The sequence below is a fragment of the Oncorhynchus masou genome, chromosome 2, assembly GCF_036934945.1.
Source record: "Oncorhynchus masou masou isolate Uvic2021 chromosome 2, UVic_Omas_1.1, whole genome shotgun sequence".
NCBI lineage: Eukaryota > Metazoa > Chordata > Actinopteri > Salmoniformes > Salmonidae > Oncorhynchus > Oncorhynchus masou.
The window spans coordinates 31,277,060-31,289,131 of record NC_088213.1 but is presented as its reverse complement, the minus strand read 5'-3'; the positions used below and the strand labels follow the sequence as shown (position 1 = coordinate 31,289,131).

At 43.9% G+C, this 12,072-nt stretch overlaps 1 protein-coding gene across 1 annotated transcript in view; it reads left to right on the top strand.

Annotated features, from left to right (window-relative positions):
• LOC135558616 (RNA-binding Raly-like protein) overlaps positions 1-12,072 on the top strand; it is a 70,199-nt gene that overhangs the window by 46,475 nt on the left and 11,652 nt on the right. Inside the window, exon 3 of the mRNA XM_064992559.1 lies at positions 9,686-9,736. Within this exon, the coding sequence (XP_064848631.1) occupies positions 9,686-9,736 (51 nt within the window). The remainder of the gene's footprint in view (positions 1-9,685; positions 9,737-12,072) is intronic.

The following is a 12,072-nucleotide window of genomic DNA, read 5'->3' as shown; positions in this document are numbered from 1 at the left end:
TAAATAAACAAACCCAACAAGAAACACGAACAGCGCGCCAACATGACAGAGGGAGTGACATATAAAGGGCAGGTAAATCAAGGAGGTGATGGAGTCCAGGTGAGTGTCATTATGCGTAGATGCGCGTAACGATGGTGACAGGTGTGTGCCATAACTAGAGGCTGGAGAGGGAGCACACTGACAACAGCCCCTTCACTGAGCTTCCTCTCTTTCTCTTTCGCCCATGTTTCCACTCACAAACTCAGAGACCATTATGTCATTAAAGAGAACCAGTGTGTGATTGGTTTACTCAAGGTGGTTGTGTTGCTGTTGAACTTGGAAAAGAGACCCTTAATCTTAGACTTGGGACCACACAGCCACTCCACTGAATAGCAGGCTAATGATTGTTTTGCAATAATTGCAGTTAGCCACTGATTCCTTCCAAACCACTTATTGTTGAATTAGCGATTTCCAACTTGTTGTGTAATGTTTATGTCCAATGGCCGATGAGCACCGATACGTTGTATCTATAATTTCTCTTCATTATTCATCTTCATATGACAAGGATTGACAAGGATTAAAAAGGATTTGGCAGTAGTTTGTCGATTGGTTCATGATGATGATGACTGCTAGCTAAGATCAGTCCAATCAAAGCCACTGTAGATATAATGTGATTTGACGTCATTTTATCTGTGGCCAATGACCTTGAGCCTTCTTGGATGGGCGAGCTCTCCCTTTAGACTTGGTGGTGACGTCGAATCTCCATGAGTGACAGAACACTGAGCCAATCACGGCGCAATGCTCTGTATTTTCTGTTGGCTTGCCCCACCACCACAGAAAGCACTGAGCTAGGCTGAAACACCTGCATTTTAGAGCTGCCTCACTCAAGAAAACAAAAAAGAGACCATGTTTGTTTTGCGGCTTTATTAACTAAATTATATATTTTTTGATGCTGCATTGTTGGCAAACTAATATGTGACACGTTTTTTGTGTGCTAAATATGTGGGGCTCAAAACAGCCCCACCTGCCCTGAATGATGGGTCACCACTGTATGTGTAACAGGGTTGACGTGTTATGCTCAGCACACTCAGTTTTCACAAAACACCCAAAAATGTCCAAAAAGAGTGGAACCAGCTCACTTGCTTTTAAACTAGGATTTGACTATTAGATGTTCAATGTTTCTTTTGATTAACTTATTTAGAAAGGAATAGTTTCATCATACAGTATTAAAACAAGAGTTCAGTTCACATAACAGGGTTGACATTTTTTTACATTTTTACATGAACAAGAATCACATATGAAATAAATAATACTTTTCAGAAAGGACTTTGTCAGTGCAACAAAGCTTCCATTCCAGAGACCATTATGTCATTATAGAGACAATCCAGAGCGTGATTGGTTTACTCCAGTTGGTTGTGTTGCTGGATGAGTAGTGCTGAGCAATTAACCAACATTTTGCTAGGTATCTCTTTCTGAAAATATAATAATATATATAATATATATATATAATATAAGTGAGTGATAGCTGGTATTCAGCAGTCATAAAAGTATGCCTTATTTACTTTGAAAAACTCCAAAATAGTGCTTTTGTCAGACAGCATAGGCAGCAGCTCTATGGAGATGAGAGGATGACTTGGAATTAAATAATAAAGTCATCAAATAAAGCAAAAGTAATATGCACAACTGAAATATTTTATTAAAGTAATGTGAATAAATGATGGTTAATAAGTGATAAGCAGTAATTGGCCCTCACTACCATCATGGGACTTGTTTTATTATCTATTGTTACAGCATTCAACCCACATAACGCATAGTGCAATTAATGAAAAAATATATCTTTTGAAAACTAAATCAAAAACTGTGATTTTTTTTCTTCTTCATAGAATCGAAACAAAACCAAACCGACCTCAAAAAGCACTAATCGCTCAACATTATGGTTCAGCGGGGACCCCATTTTTCAGCCAGAATTTCTGGGGACCCCATTTCCCCCCCCAAAATGCCTTGTGAACCCACCCCACGCCAAAGCTAACCTTAAACATTAAAACCTTAAAATTGGTACATTTAAAATTTTACATCAACAAATAACCTTCAATTCATTGCATTAAAAAATATATAAAAAACTGGCTACCCCATTGAAGTTCCCCCGTGAGCCCACTAGGAGAATACCACTGATTTATGGTCTCACAGCAGTCATTTTGGTCATGGTGACCATTCTGGAGCAGGGAATCTGTCTTTTCACCAGGCAGGTGGTGTTGCAATCACAATGCCTCTCCGGAGTGCTCGGCTAAAAGGATGATGATACTGTAATGCACTATGTGGTCTCCTATGTTTTCAAACTGCAGAAAGGCACTAATTACCTGACATGTCTGTCTGTTTGTCTCAGACTTGGTTGAAGAGTTTAGCCACTCTAATAACAGAAGATGGCTTGGATAATGGAAGAAGAAATGGAAATTGTTTTCTGTCCTGACTCTCTCTCTCTCCTCCCAGTGCTAAATGACACAGATTACCAACTAGAACATTGCTGCAGGGAGAGAAAATGATAGCGAAAAAGAGGGAGAAAGAGAGTTAGAGTGAGTCAGTCTGTCTTAGTTTTCCTGCTGTGAGAGTTTGGCAAATAGTTGTTATTTTCTTCCGCTCGAGTTCCCCATTAGGACACAGAGCCCCTCATCTGTGCCGGGGCCCGTGGCGCTGTTCTCTCTCCCGATTGCTCACGCCGTCTCTCCTCCCTGCCTGAGCACAGAACTTCTGTTGGTCGCCAGATCTGTTAGCTCATGGTGTTCTGCTGAGTACAGGGAATCTGCGGGTAGAGGTTGAGAGGTTGTGTTGTGTTCAGGTGGGTCCTATTAGCAGACTGAGTGAAAAGGTTCTGTTTGAGTTCAGTTTCAATGGTGGCTAAGTAGAACGGTTTTGTCAGGGTCTTTGAACTGGCTAAGTAGAGTGGTTTTGTTTTGGTTCAGTAGTACAACGCACATAAACCCTAATCCACACAGCCAACCCTGGACTGTGCAGACCCACACACACATTTGGACATGGAAAGAAACCTTCAACCAGACTGTGCTCCCCTGCAGGGGATTGAGTTTCCATCATGTTGTCGTGTCTTTGGCTATGCCGGATCAAGTGATATGACATGCTATTCTATAAAATAATTTCTCCGTAATTGATATTACCTGATTGAGCTAATCATGTAAATGTAATTAACTAGAGAGTCAGGGCACCACGAAAGAATATTTATAGAGCTGTTATCTTCCGAATAAACTCTTAAAGACCTAGTAATATTTTACATCAATAGCAGTCAATATTAATCGTCATCTTAATTCAGTCTCATCTGAAAGTTGTAAATTCTTGGTTATCTGCACGAACCCTGGCTAACAAGTTGAATCAGCAATACAAAATTGGGTTTAATTATTTATTTACTAAATACCTAACTAATCACACAGAATTACACATACACATAATTAAATCATAACTTGATTACAAATTACGTCATAAAGGAAAACGTCCCTAGCAGGCGGAACAGATATGACAGCGTGTTACACAAAAGATAAGGGCTAGTTTTGAGTGAAAGAGCGGGAAGACTGAGGAACAAAGGGCGAAGCTGCGCTATCATAAATACAGTATCTTATGCATTCTAAATTACCGGCCATTTGGAAAAGAAAAATGCAATAAATATTTACCCTGAGCTGCTTGTCAATTGGATACATTGTAGTAACGTCGTTGTGTGATAGACGGAATACTCTGTCTGTTCCTTCCTAACCCTCGTTTGCAACGGCTGTTGCTAACTCATCGGCTAGGAGGTATCACTTGTTACACATACAGTGGTAACTTCCGGCGCCGACAGAGATGGCCGCCTCGCTTCGCGTTCCTAGGAAACTATGCAGTTTTTTGTTTTTTTTACGTGTTATTTATTACATTAGTACCCCAGGTCATCTTAGGTTTCATTACACACAGTCGAGAAGAACTACTGAATATAAGAGCAGTGTCAACTCACCATCAGTACGACCAAGAATATGACTTTCGCGAAGCGGATCCTGTGTTCTGCCTTTCACCCAGGACACGGAATGGATCCCAGCCGGCGACCCAAAAAAACGACTCCGTAAAAGAGGGAAACGAGGCGGTCTTCTGGTCAGACTCCGGAGACGGGCACATCGTGCACCACTCCCTAGCATTCTTCTCGCCAATGTCCAGTCTCTTGACAACAAGGTTGATGAAATCCGAGCATTCCAGAGGGACATCAGAGACTGTAACGTTCTTTGCTTCACGGAAACATGGCTCACTGGAGAGACGCTATCAGAGTCGGTGCAGTCAGTTGGTTTCTCCACGCATCGCGCCGACAGAAACAAACATCTTTCTGGTAAGAAGAGGGGCGGGGGCGTATGCCTTATGGCTAACGAAACGTGATGTGATCACAGAAACATACAGGAACTCAAATCCTTCTGTTCACCTGATTTAGAATTCCTCACAATCAAATGTCGACCGCATTCTCTTCGATTATAATCACAGCCGTATATATTCCCCCCCAAGCAGACACATCGATGGCTCTGAACGAACTTTTTTTGACTCTTTGCAAACTGGAATCCATACATCCTGAGGCTGCATTCATTGTAGCTGGGGATTTTAACAAGGCTAATCTGAAAACAAGACTCCCTAAATTGTATCAGCATATCGATTGCGCAACCAGGGCTGGCAAAACCTTGGATCATTGTTATTCTAACTTCCGCGACGCATATAAGGTCCTGCCCCGCCCTCCTTTTGGAAAAGCAGACCACGACTCCATTTTGTTGATCCCTGCCTACAGACAGAAACTAAAACAAGAAGCTCCCACGTTGAGGTCTGTCCAACGCTGGTCCGACCAAGCTGATTCCACACTCCAAGACTGCTTCCATCACGTGGACTGGGATACAGAGCCTTGCGAAAGTATTCGGCCCACTTGAACTTTGCGACCTTTTGCCACATTTCAGGCTTCAAAAACAAAGATACAGAACTGTATATGTTTGTAAAGAATCAACAACAAGTGGGACACAATCATGAAGTGGAACGACAATTATTGGATATTTCAAACTTTTTTAACAAATCAAAAACTGAAAAATTGGGCGTGAACACACTGGAGGTGTGCGTGGCCACGCAGTCATGGGTGAACAGGGAGTACAGGAGAGGGCTCAGAACGCACCCTTGTGGGGCCCCGGTGTTGAGGATCAGACCAGCTGGCTGGTGTGTTTACGGACATATTCAATCAATCCCTATCTTAGTCTGCTGTTCCCACATGCTTCAAGAGGGCCACCATTGTTCCTGTTCCCAAGAAAGCTAAGGTAACTGAGCTAAACGACTACCGCCCCGTAGCACTCACTTCCGTCATCATGAAGTGCTTTGAGAGACTAGTCAAGGACCATATCACCTCCACCCTACCTGACACCCTAGACCCACTCCAATTTGCTTACCACCCAAATAGGTCCACAGACGATGCAATCTCAACCACACTGCACACTGCCCTAACCCATCTGGACAAGAGGAATACCTATGTGAGAATGCTGTTCATCGACGACAGCTCGGCATTTAACACCATAGTGCCCTCCAAGCTCGTCATCAAGCTCGAGACCCTGGGTCTCGACCCCGCCCTGTGCAACTGGGTACTGGACTTCCTGACGGGCCGCCCCCAGGTGGTGAGGGTAGGCAACAACATCTCCACCCCGCTGATCCTCAACACCGAGGCCCCACAAGGGTGCGTTCTGAGCCCTCTCCTGTACTCCCTGTTCACCCACGACTGCGTGGCCATGCACACCTCCAACTCAATCATCAAGTTTGCGGACGACACAACAGTGGTAGGCTTGATTACCAACAACGACGAGGCGGCCTACAGGGAGGAGGTGAGGGCCCTCGGAGTGTGGTGTCAGGGAAATAACCTCACACTCAACGTCAACAAAACTAAGGAGATGATTGTGGACTTCAGGAAACAGCAGAGGGAACACCCCCCTATCCACATCGATGGAACAGTAGTGGAGAGGGTAGTAAGTTTTAAGTTCCTCGGCGTACACATCACAGACAAACTGAATTGGTTCACCCACACAGACAGCATCGTGAAGAAGGCGCAGCAGCGCCTCTTCAACCTCATGAGGCTGAAGAAATTTGGCTTGTCACCAAAAGCACTCACAAACTTCTACAGATGCACAATCGAGAGCATCCTGGCGGGCTGTATCACCGCCTGGTACGGCAACTGCTCCGCCCACAACCGTAAGGCTCTCCAGAGGGTAGTGAGGTCTGCACAACGCATCACCAGGGGCAAACTACCTGCCCTCCAGGACACCTACACCACCCGATGTTACAGGAAGGCCATAAAGATCATCAAGGACAACAACCACCCGAGCCACTGCCTGTTCACCCCGCTATCATCCAGAAGGCGAGGTCAGTACAGGTGCATCAAAGCTGGGACCGAGAGACTGAAAAACAGCTTCTATCTCAAGGCCATCAGACTGTTAAACAGCAACCACTAACATTGAGTGGCTGCTGCCAACACACTGACTCAACTCCAGCCACTTTAATAATGGGAATTGATGGGAAATTATGTAAAATATATCACTAGCCACTTTAAACAATGCTACCTAATATAATGTTTACATACCTTACATTATTAATCTCATATGTATACATATATACTGTACTCTATATCATCTACTGCATCTTTATGTAATACATGTATCACTAGCCACTTTAACTATGCCACTTTGTTTACATACTCATCTCATATGTATATACTGTACTCGATACCATCTACTGTATCTTGCCTCTGCTGCTCTGTACCATCACTCATTCATATATCTTTATGTACATATTCTTTATCCCCTTACACTTGTGTGTATAAGACAGTAGTTTTGGAATTGTTAGTTAAATTACTTGTTGGTTATTACTGCATTGTCGGAACTAGAAGCACAAGCATTTCGCTACACTCGCATTAACATCTGCTAACCATGTGTATGTGACAAATAAAATTTGATTTGATTTGACTTCTGTTGTGAATAAGAGTTCAAAGTTCATACCATTCGCAACCAAAGCTCACGTTGATGTTGGCTTCGTTCTGTAGTTATTATCTGAACCATTCTGACATCCGACCGTCGTCCTCACATCCTCGGAACAGGAGGTTATATTGTCGTCGAGGCTTTATATAGGAAGGGAGAGGAGGGCATGTTTGAAAAGTTTTATAGCCCATGTCCCTTCACAGGGGCGGGCCACTGATTGAGCAGAAGCTAAAATCACATGTCATCCCATCACGAATAATTTCATATTCAAACATTTAGATTGAACAACAATTCCATGTGAATCCGATAACTCTGATGTGTAGACTTTCCACTGTAGAGTTTATGTCATCTTATCATTGATGAGAATGTCTCAGATGACAACCGAACTGACATCATATTCATTAAGTACCACCACATATGTTCAATTGGTCGGATTACCAGAATATAGTTCATTTCCCCCCACCTTCTGATGTTCCCAGAATCTCTATGTTAACCAAGGGTTTTGCAAATGTAACATCAGTAGGGTAGAGAGAGGAAAAAGGATGGAAGAGGTATTTATGACTGTCATAAACCTAGCCCCAGGCCAACGTCATGACAATGTTAAATAGGGATAGCTGGAAACATAGATATCTTCCATTTCACATGAAAGGCCTACCGTTATTTAGAATAATATAAGTCTTTCTGCTAAATCATAAAACACAGTTGGGGAAGAGCGTGATGAGATGTAAATGTTGACATTTATTACAGATTATTTGAAGATGGCAGAATATGGAGCTCAGAAAATCCAACTGTCTTCAGACGAGGGGAGAAAACCAGAAACAGTTTGGCTGCGGGTAGCTGGAGGAGAATTCATTAGGAATTCACACACACCTCAGGTACACAAACACACATTTTTATACCAACACTGCTAGCTATCTCAACACTTCAGAGACAGGGTTGCTACATTCTGAATCACATTTACATACAGAGTGAGCAAAAGAAAGTGTGTGTGTATGTGTGTACAACACATCTGTCTGTGTGTACTGTATGTTTTTAGCTGTGAAAAAGTGTTATGTTTAGTCTCCTGCTGTACTTCCTGACATGTTTACTGATACATCACTTTCCATCGAGTCAACAGCATGATTACAGCACTGAGACTCACCAGCCCCCTGCAGAGACAGATAGGACAGAGGGGCTTTAGGTGTGTGTGTGTGTGTGTGTGTGATGAGAGTGTGTTATGTGTCTGTCATTCATCTCTGTGTGTACGTAGGTGTGATTTTGTTTGTTTTGTGTGTGACATGTGTATGTCATGCATCTGTGTGTCTGTGTGTGTCTGGTTTGATCCATCTGTTTGAGAGAATGATGAACCATGCTGATACCATCCGTATCACCCAGGTACTGTATGCTACTCACCTTGTGGTGATCATGTATTAGATTCAGTAGAGGCTATGCTGATCGTTCTATTTATACAGTGTATTAATATACGTGTAATAAATAGGAATTAGTATGGGTACATGAGTCACCTTTCAGGCACTTTTAAATACAGTTCTTCTCTGGTTTAAAGTTTTACAGAAAGCATAAGTGGAGTGTGTGTGTGTGTGTGTGTGTGTGTGTGTGTGTGTGTGTGTGTGTGTGTGTGTGTGTGTGTGTGTGTGTGTGTGTGTGTGTGTGTGTGTGTGTGTGTGTGTGTGTGTGTGTGTGTGTGTGTGCGTAGACTTCAGGGCTGGGGTATCAGTGGTCAGGCAGGGATTAAACACACAGAGAAATGCTGAGCTCTATTTAACTACACACCAGTGTATGAGCTACTTACCATCAGGCTTAGTGTCACTCCTCTCTCTGCCCTGGTCTGCTCTACACACCAAACCGTATAGGGTAATCTATAAACTACAACCTACAGCAAACTCTGTCCATTTATTGTAGGCAAAGGTGTGAGCAATTTGAGTCTAATCAAACACACAGAGAGATGCACAAACACACACACACACAGGCACATACACAGGTGGGTGCATGCACACACACACCTGACAGTCCAACTTCACAGTAAATGAGCTGGAATATGTAGAAGCACATAGAGTGCGCAGCCTGTGGTCATTGGTGCATAACACAGGACAATTTCTATGGATTTTCCACCTTGGGTGCTGTGGCACAACAATTCCAATGTCTTTTTCCAGCTGGCTAGAAATCATGAATAGCATATTCCTTCCAGTTGCCAGAGCCCTGCTCTAACTATGTACACCCTATTCCAGCAGCCTGCTTACAGAGTGGAATATCTCTGATGGCACAGTATATTTAGCTCACCTAATAAGGAACAGATCTGAAAGGCTGCTTGTATCATAGATAGATGTTGTTTGATCTCTCAGTTTTTCATCAGCCTGTCTTAACGTTCTGCTCTCACAGGGATGGATGAATTTGTGTGTGTGTGTGTGTGCACACGCGCGTGTGTGTGTGTGTGTGTGTGTGTGTGTGTGTGTGTGTGTGTGTGTGTGTGTGTGTGTGTGTGTGTGTGTGTGTGTGTGTGTGTGTGCCGTGCGTGCGTGCGTGTGCCGTGCGTGCATGTGTGTCAGTAACACCTCTGTCAGTCAGCTGTGAAGATAGCTGTGAGCCTTTGTGTCAGGCCACTGTCAACTCACTGTGTCTCTCACTCTCTCCATCCCCCCTCCTCTCTCTCTCTCACTCTCTCCATCCCCCCCTCCTCTCTCTATCACCCTCTCTCTCTGCAGATCTGACTATGACCTGGACTATGAGTGCTATCAGGAGGACCTCTATGACAGGTACTGTCAGCCCGCTCTGCACAGCGCCTCTCACACAAACCTTGAATGTTCAGAGTCGGACAGAGGAAAAGTCTAAAACACACACTTAACCCTCCTTGTCTCCCCTGTCTCCTGCTGGCCCTCTCCCTCCTCCCCCTCCCCCTGTCTGTCACTGAGCTGTCAGTCATGTGTCTCTGCTAACAGAGCTGCCTGTTACTGCCCACTAATCGTACCTTGGTAAATCTTCACTCCACTCGGCCTGGCAGGTGTTTGAGGCACACGTATATGAATGAACAAACACACAGACACATACACTGTCGTTCAAAAGTTTGGGGTCACTTAGAAATGTCCTTGTTTTTGAAAGAAAATTTAAAAGATTGTCTATTAAAATAACATGAAATTGATCAGAAATACAGTGTAGACATTGTTAATGTTGTAAATGACTATTGAAGCTGGAAACGGCTGATTTTTTATGGAATATCTACATAGGCGTACAGAGTCCCATTATCAGCAACCATCACATCTGTGTTCCAATGGCACGTTGTGTTAGCTAATCAAAGTTTATCATTGTAAAAGGCTAATTGATCATTAGAAAACCCTTTTGCAATTAATCAGCACAAAACTGTTGTGCTGATTAAAGAAGCAATAAAACTGGCTTTCTTTAGACTAGTTGAGTATTTGGAGCATCAGCATTTGTGGGTTCTATTACAGGCTCAAAATGGCCAGAAACAAAGAACTTTCTTCTGTAACTCGTCAGTCGATTCTTGCTTTGAGAAATGAAGGCTACTATATGCAAGAAATGACCAAGAAACTGAAGATCTCATACAAAGCTGTGTACTACTACCTTCACAGAACAGCACAAACTGGCACTAACCAGAATAGAAAGAGGAGTGGGAGGCACCGGTGCACAACTGAGCAAGAGGACAAGTACATTAGAGTGTCTAGTTTGAGAAACAGACTCCTCACAAGTCCTCAACTGGCAGCTTCATTAAATAGTACCCGCAAAACACCAGTCTCAATGTCAACAGTGAAGAGGCGACTCCGGGATGCTGGCCTTCTAGGCAGAGTTCCTCTGTCCAGTGTCTGTGTTCTTTTGCCCATCTTAATCTTTTATTTTTATCGGCCAGTCTGAGATATGGCTTTATCTTTGCAACTCGGCCTCAACGAGGGGCCCCAGCCCGGGGCCCGCTACGAAGATCCCCAGTCCGGTGTCGGCGGCGAGGGTCCCCGCACCAGAGGTGCCACCAAAGTGGGGTGAGCCAGCGGTGTAGCGGGGTCTGCGTCCCGCACCTGAGCCGCCGCCGCCGCGGATAGATGCCCACCCAGGCCCTCCCCAATAGGTTTAGGTTTTGCGGCCGGAGTCCGCACGGGGGGGTGGGGGGTGGGGGGTACTGTCACACCCTAATAATAGAGATCCTTTTTATGTCTCTATGTTGGTTTGGTCAGGGCGTGAGATGGGGGGGGCATTCTATGTTTTGTGTTTCTATGATTTTCTATTTCTATGTTTTGGCCGGGGATGGTTCTCATTCAGGGACAGCTGTCTATCGTTGTCTCTCATTGGGAACCATACTTAGGTACCATTTTTCCCACCTGTGTTTTTGGGAAGTTGATTTTGTTTAGGGCACATAGCCTTTGAGCTTGACAATTTGTTTTTGTATGGTTTATTGTTTTTTTGTCGGCATCATTTTTATAATAAAAGAAAATGTACGCTCACCATGCTGCACCTAGGTCCTCCTCCTTCAACATCCGTGACACACACAGAGAGTTGCTGTGTGGCCTCTATAATGAAACCAGTCAGGTTGTAAGCCACTCTAACCCTAGCTGAATCTCTAATAATTATAAGTCAGCTTAAACTGTTCTAAGTGCAGCAGCTTATATTACAAGTTCCATTAAAGCTCAGGTTAGTTTTCTGTGGCTCACAGCAGATGTTGGGCCGTGGGTCAGGGTGGCTACATTACAGTAACTGAAGCATATAGAGAATTAACTGTAGGCTGGAAAACTGCCATTAAGTTCACTTTCCAGCGGTACTGTACTGTAGATGGTACTGTGTTTTGACATGGAGCTGTGGGGTGTTTTCACTACAGCTCCAGCCAAGAGATCATGACCTCAGTACAGATTCCAAGCCAGAATTTGACAGTCAGTCCGGTTCAATACAATTAATTCAAGTTTAGTGCGGCCCTACCCAGTTCACAGTTGAATCCTGTTCAGTCCACTCCAGTCTTGCTCAATGACTTTCAGTCAAATGATCTCTGATCCCGTCGGATTCTGTCCATATCAGTCCGGTTTAGTCCAGTTCCGCATGGCTTAACCCAGGTCAGTCCTGTTCAGTCTGACTCAGTTTTGCCAAGTCCAGTTGA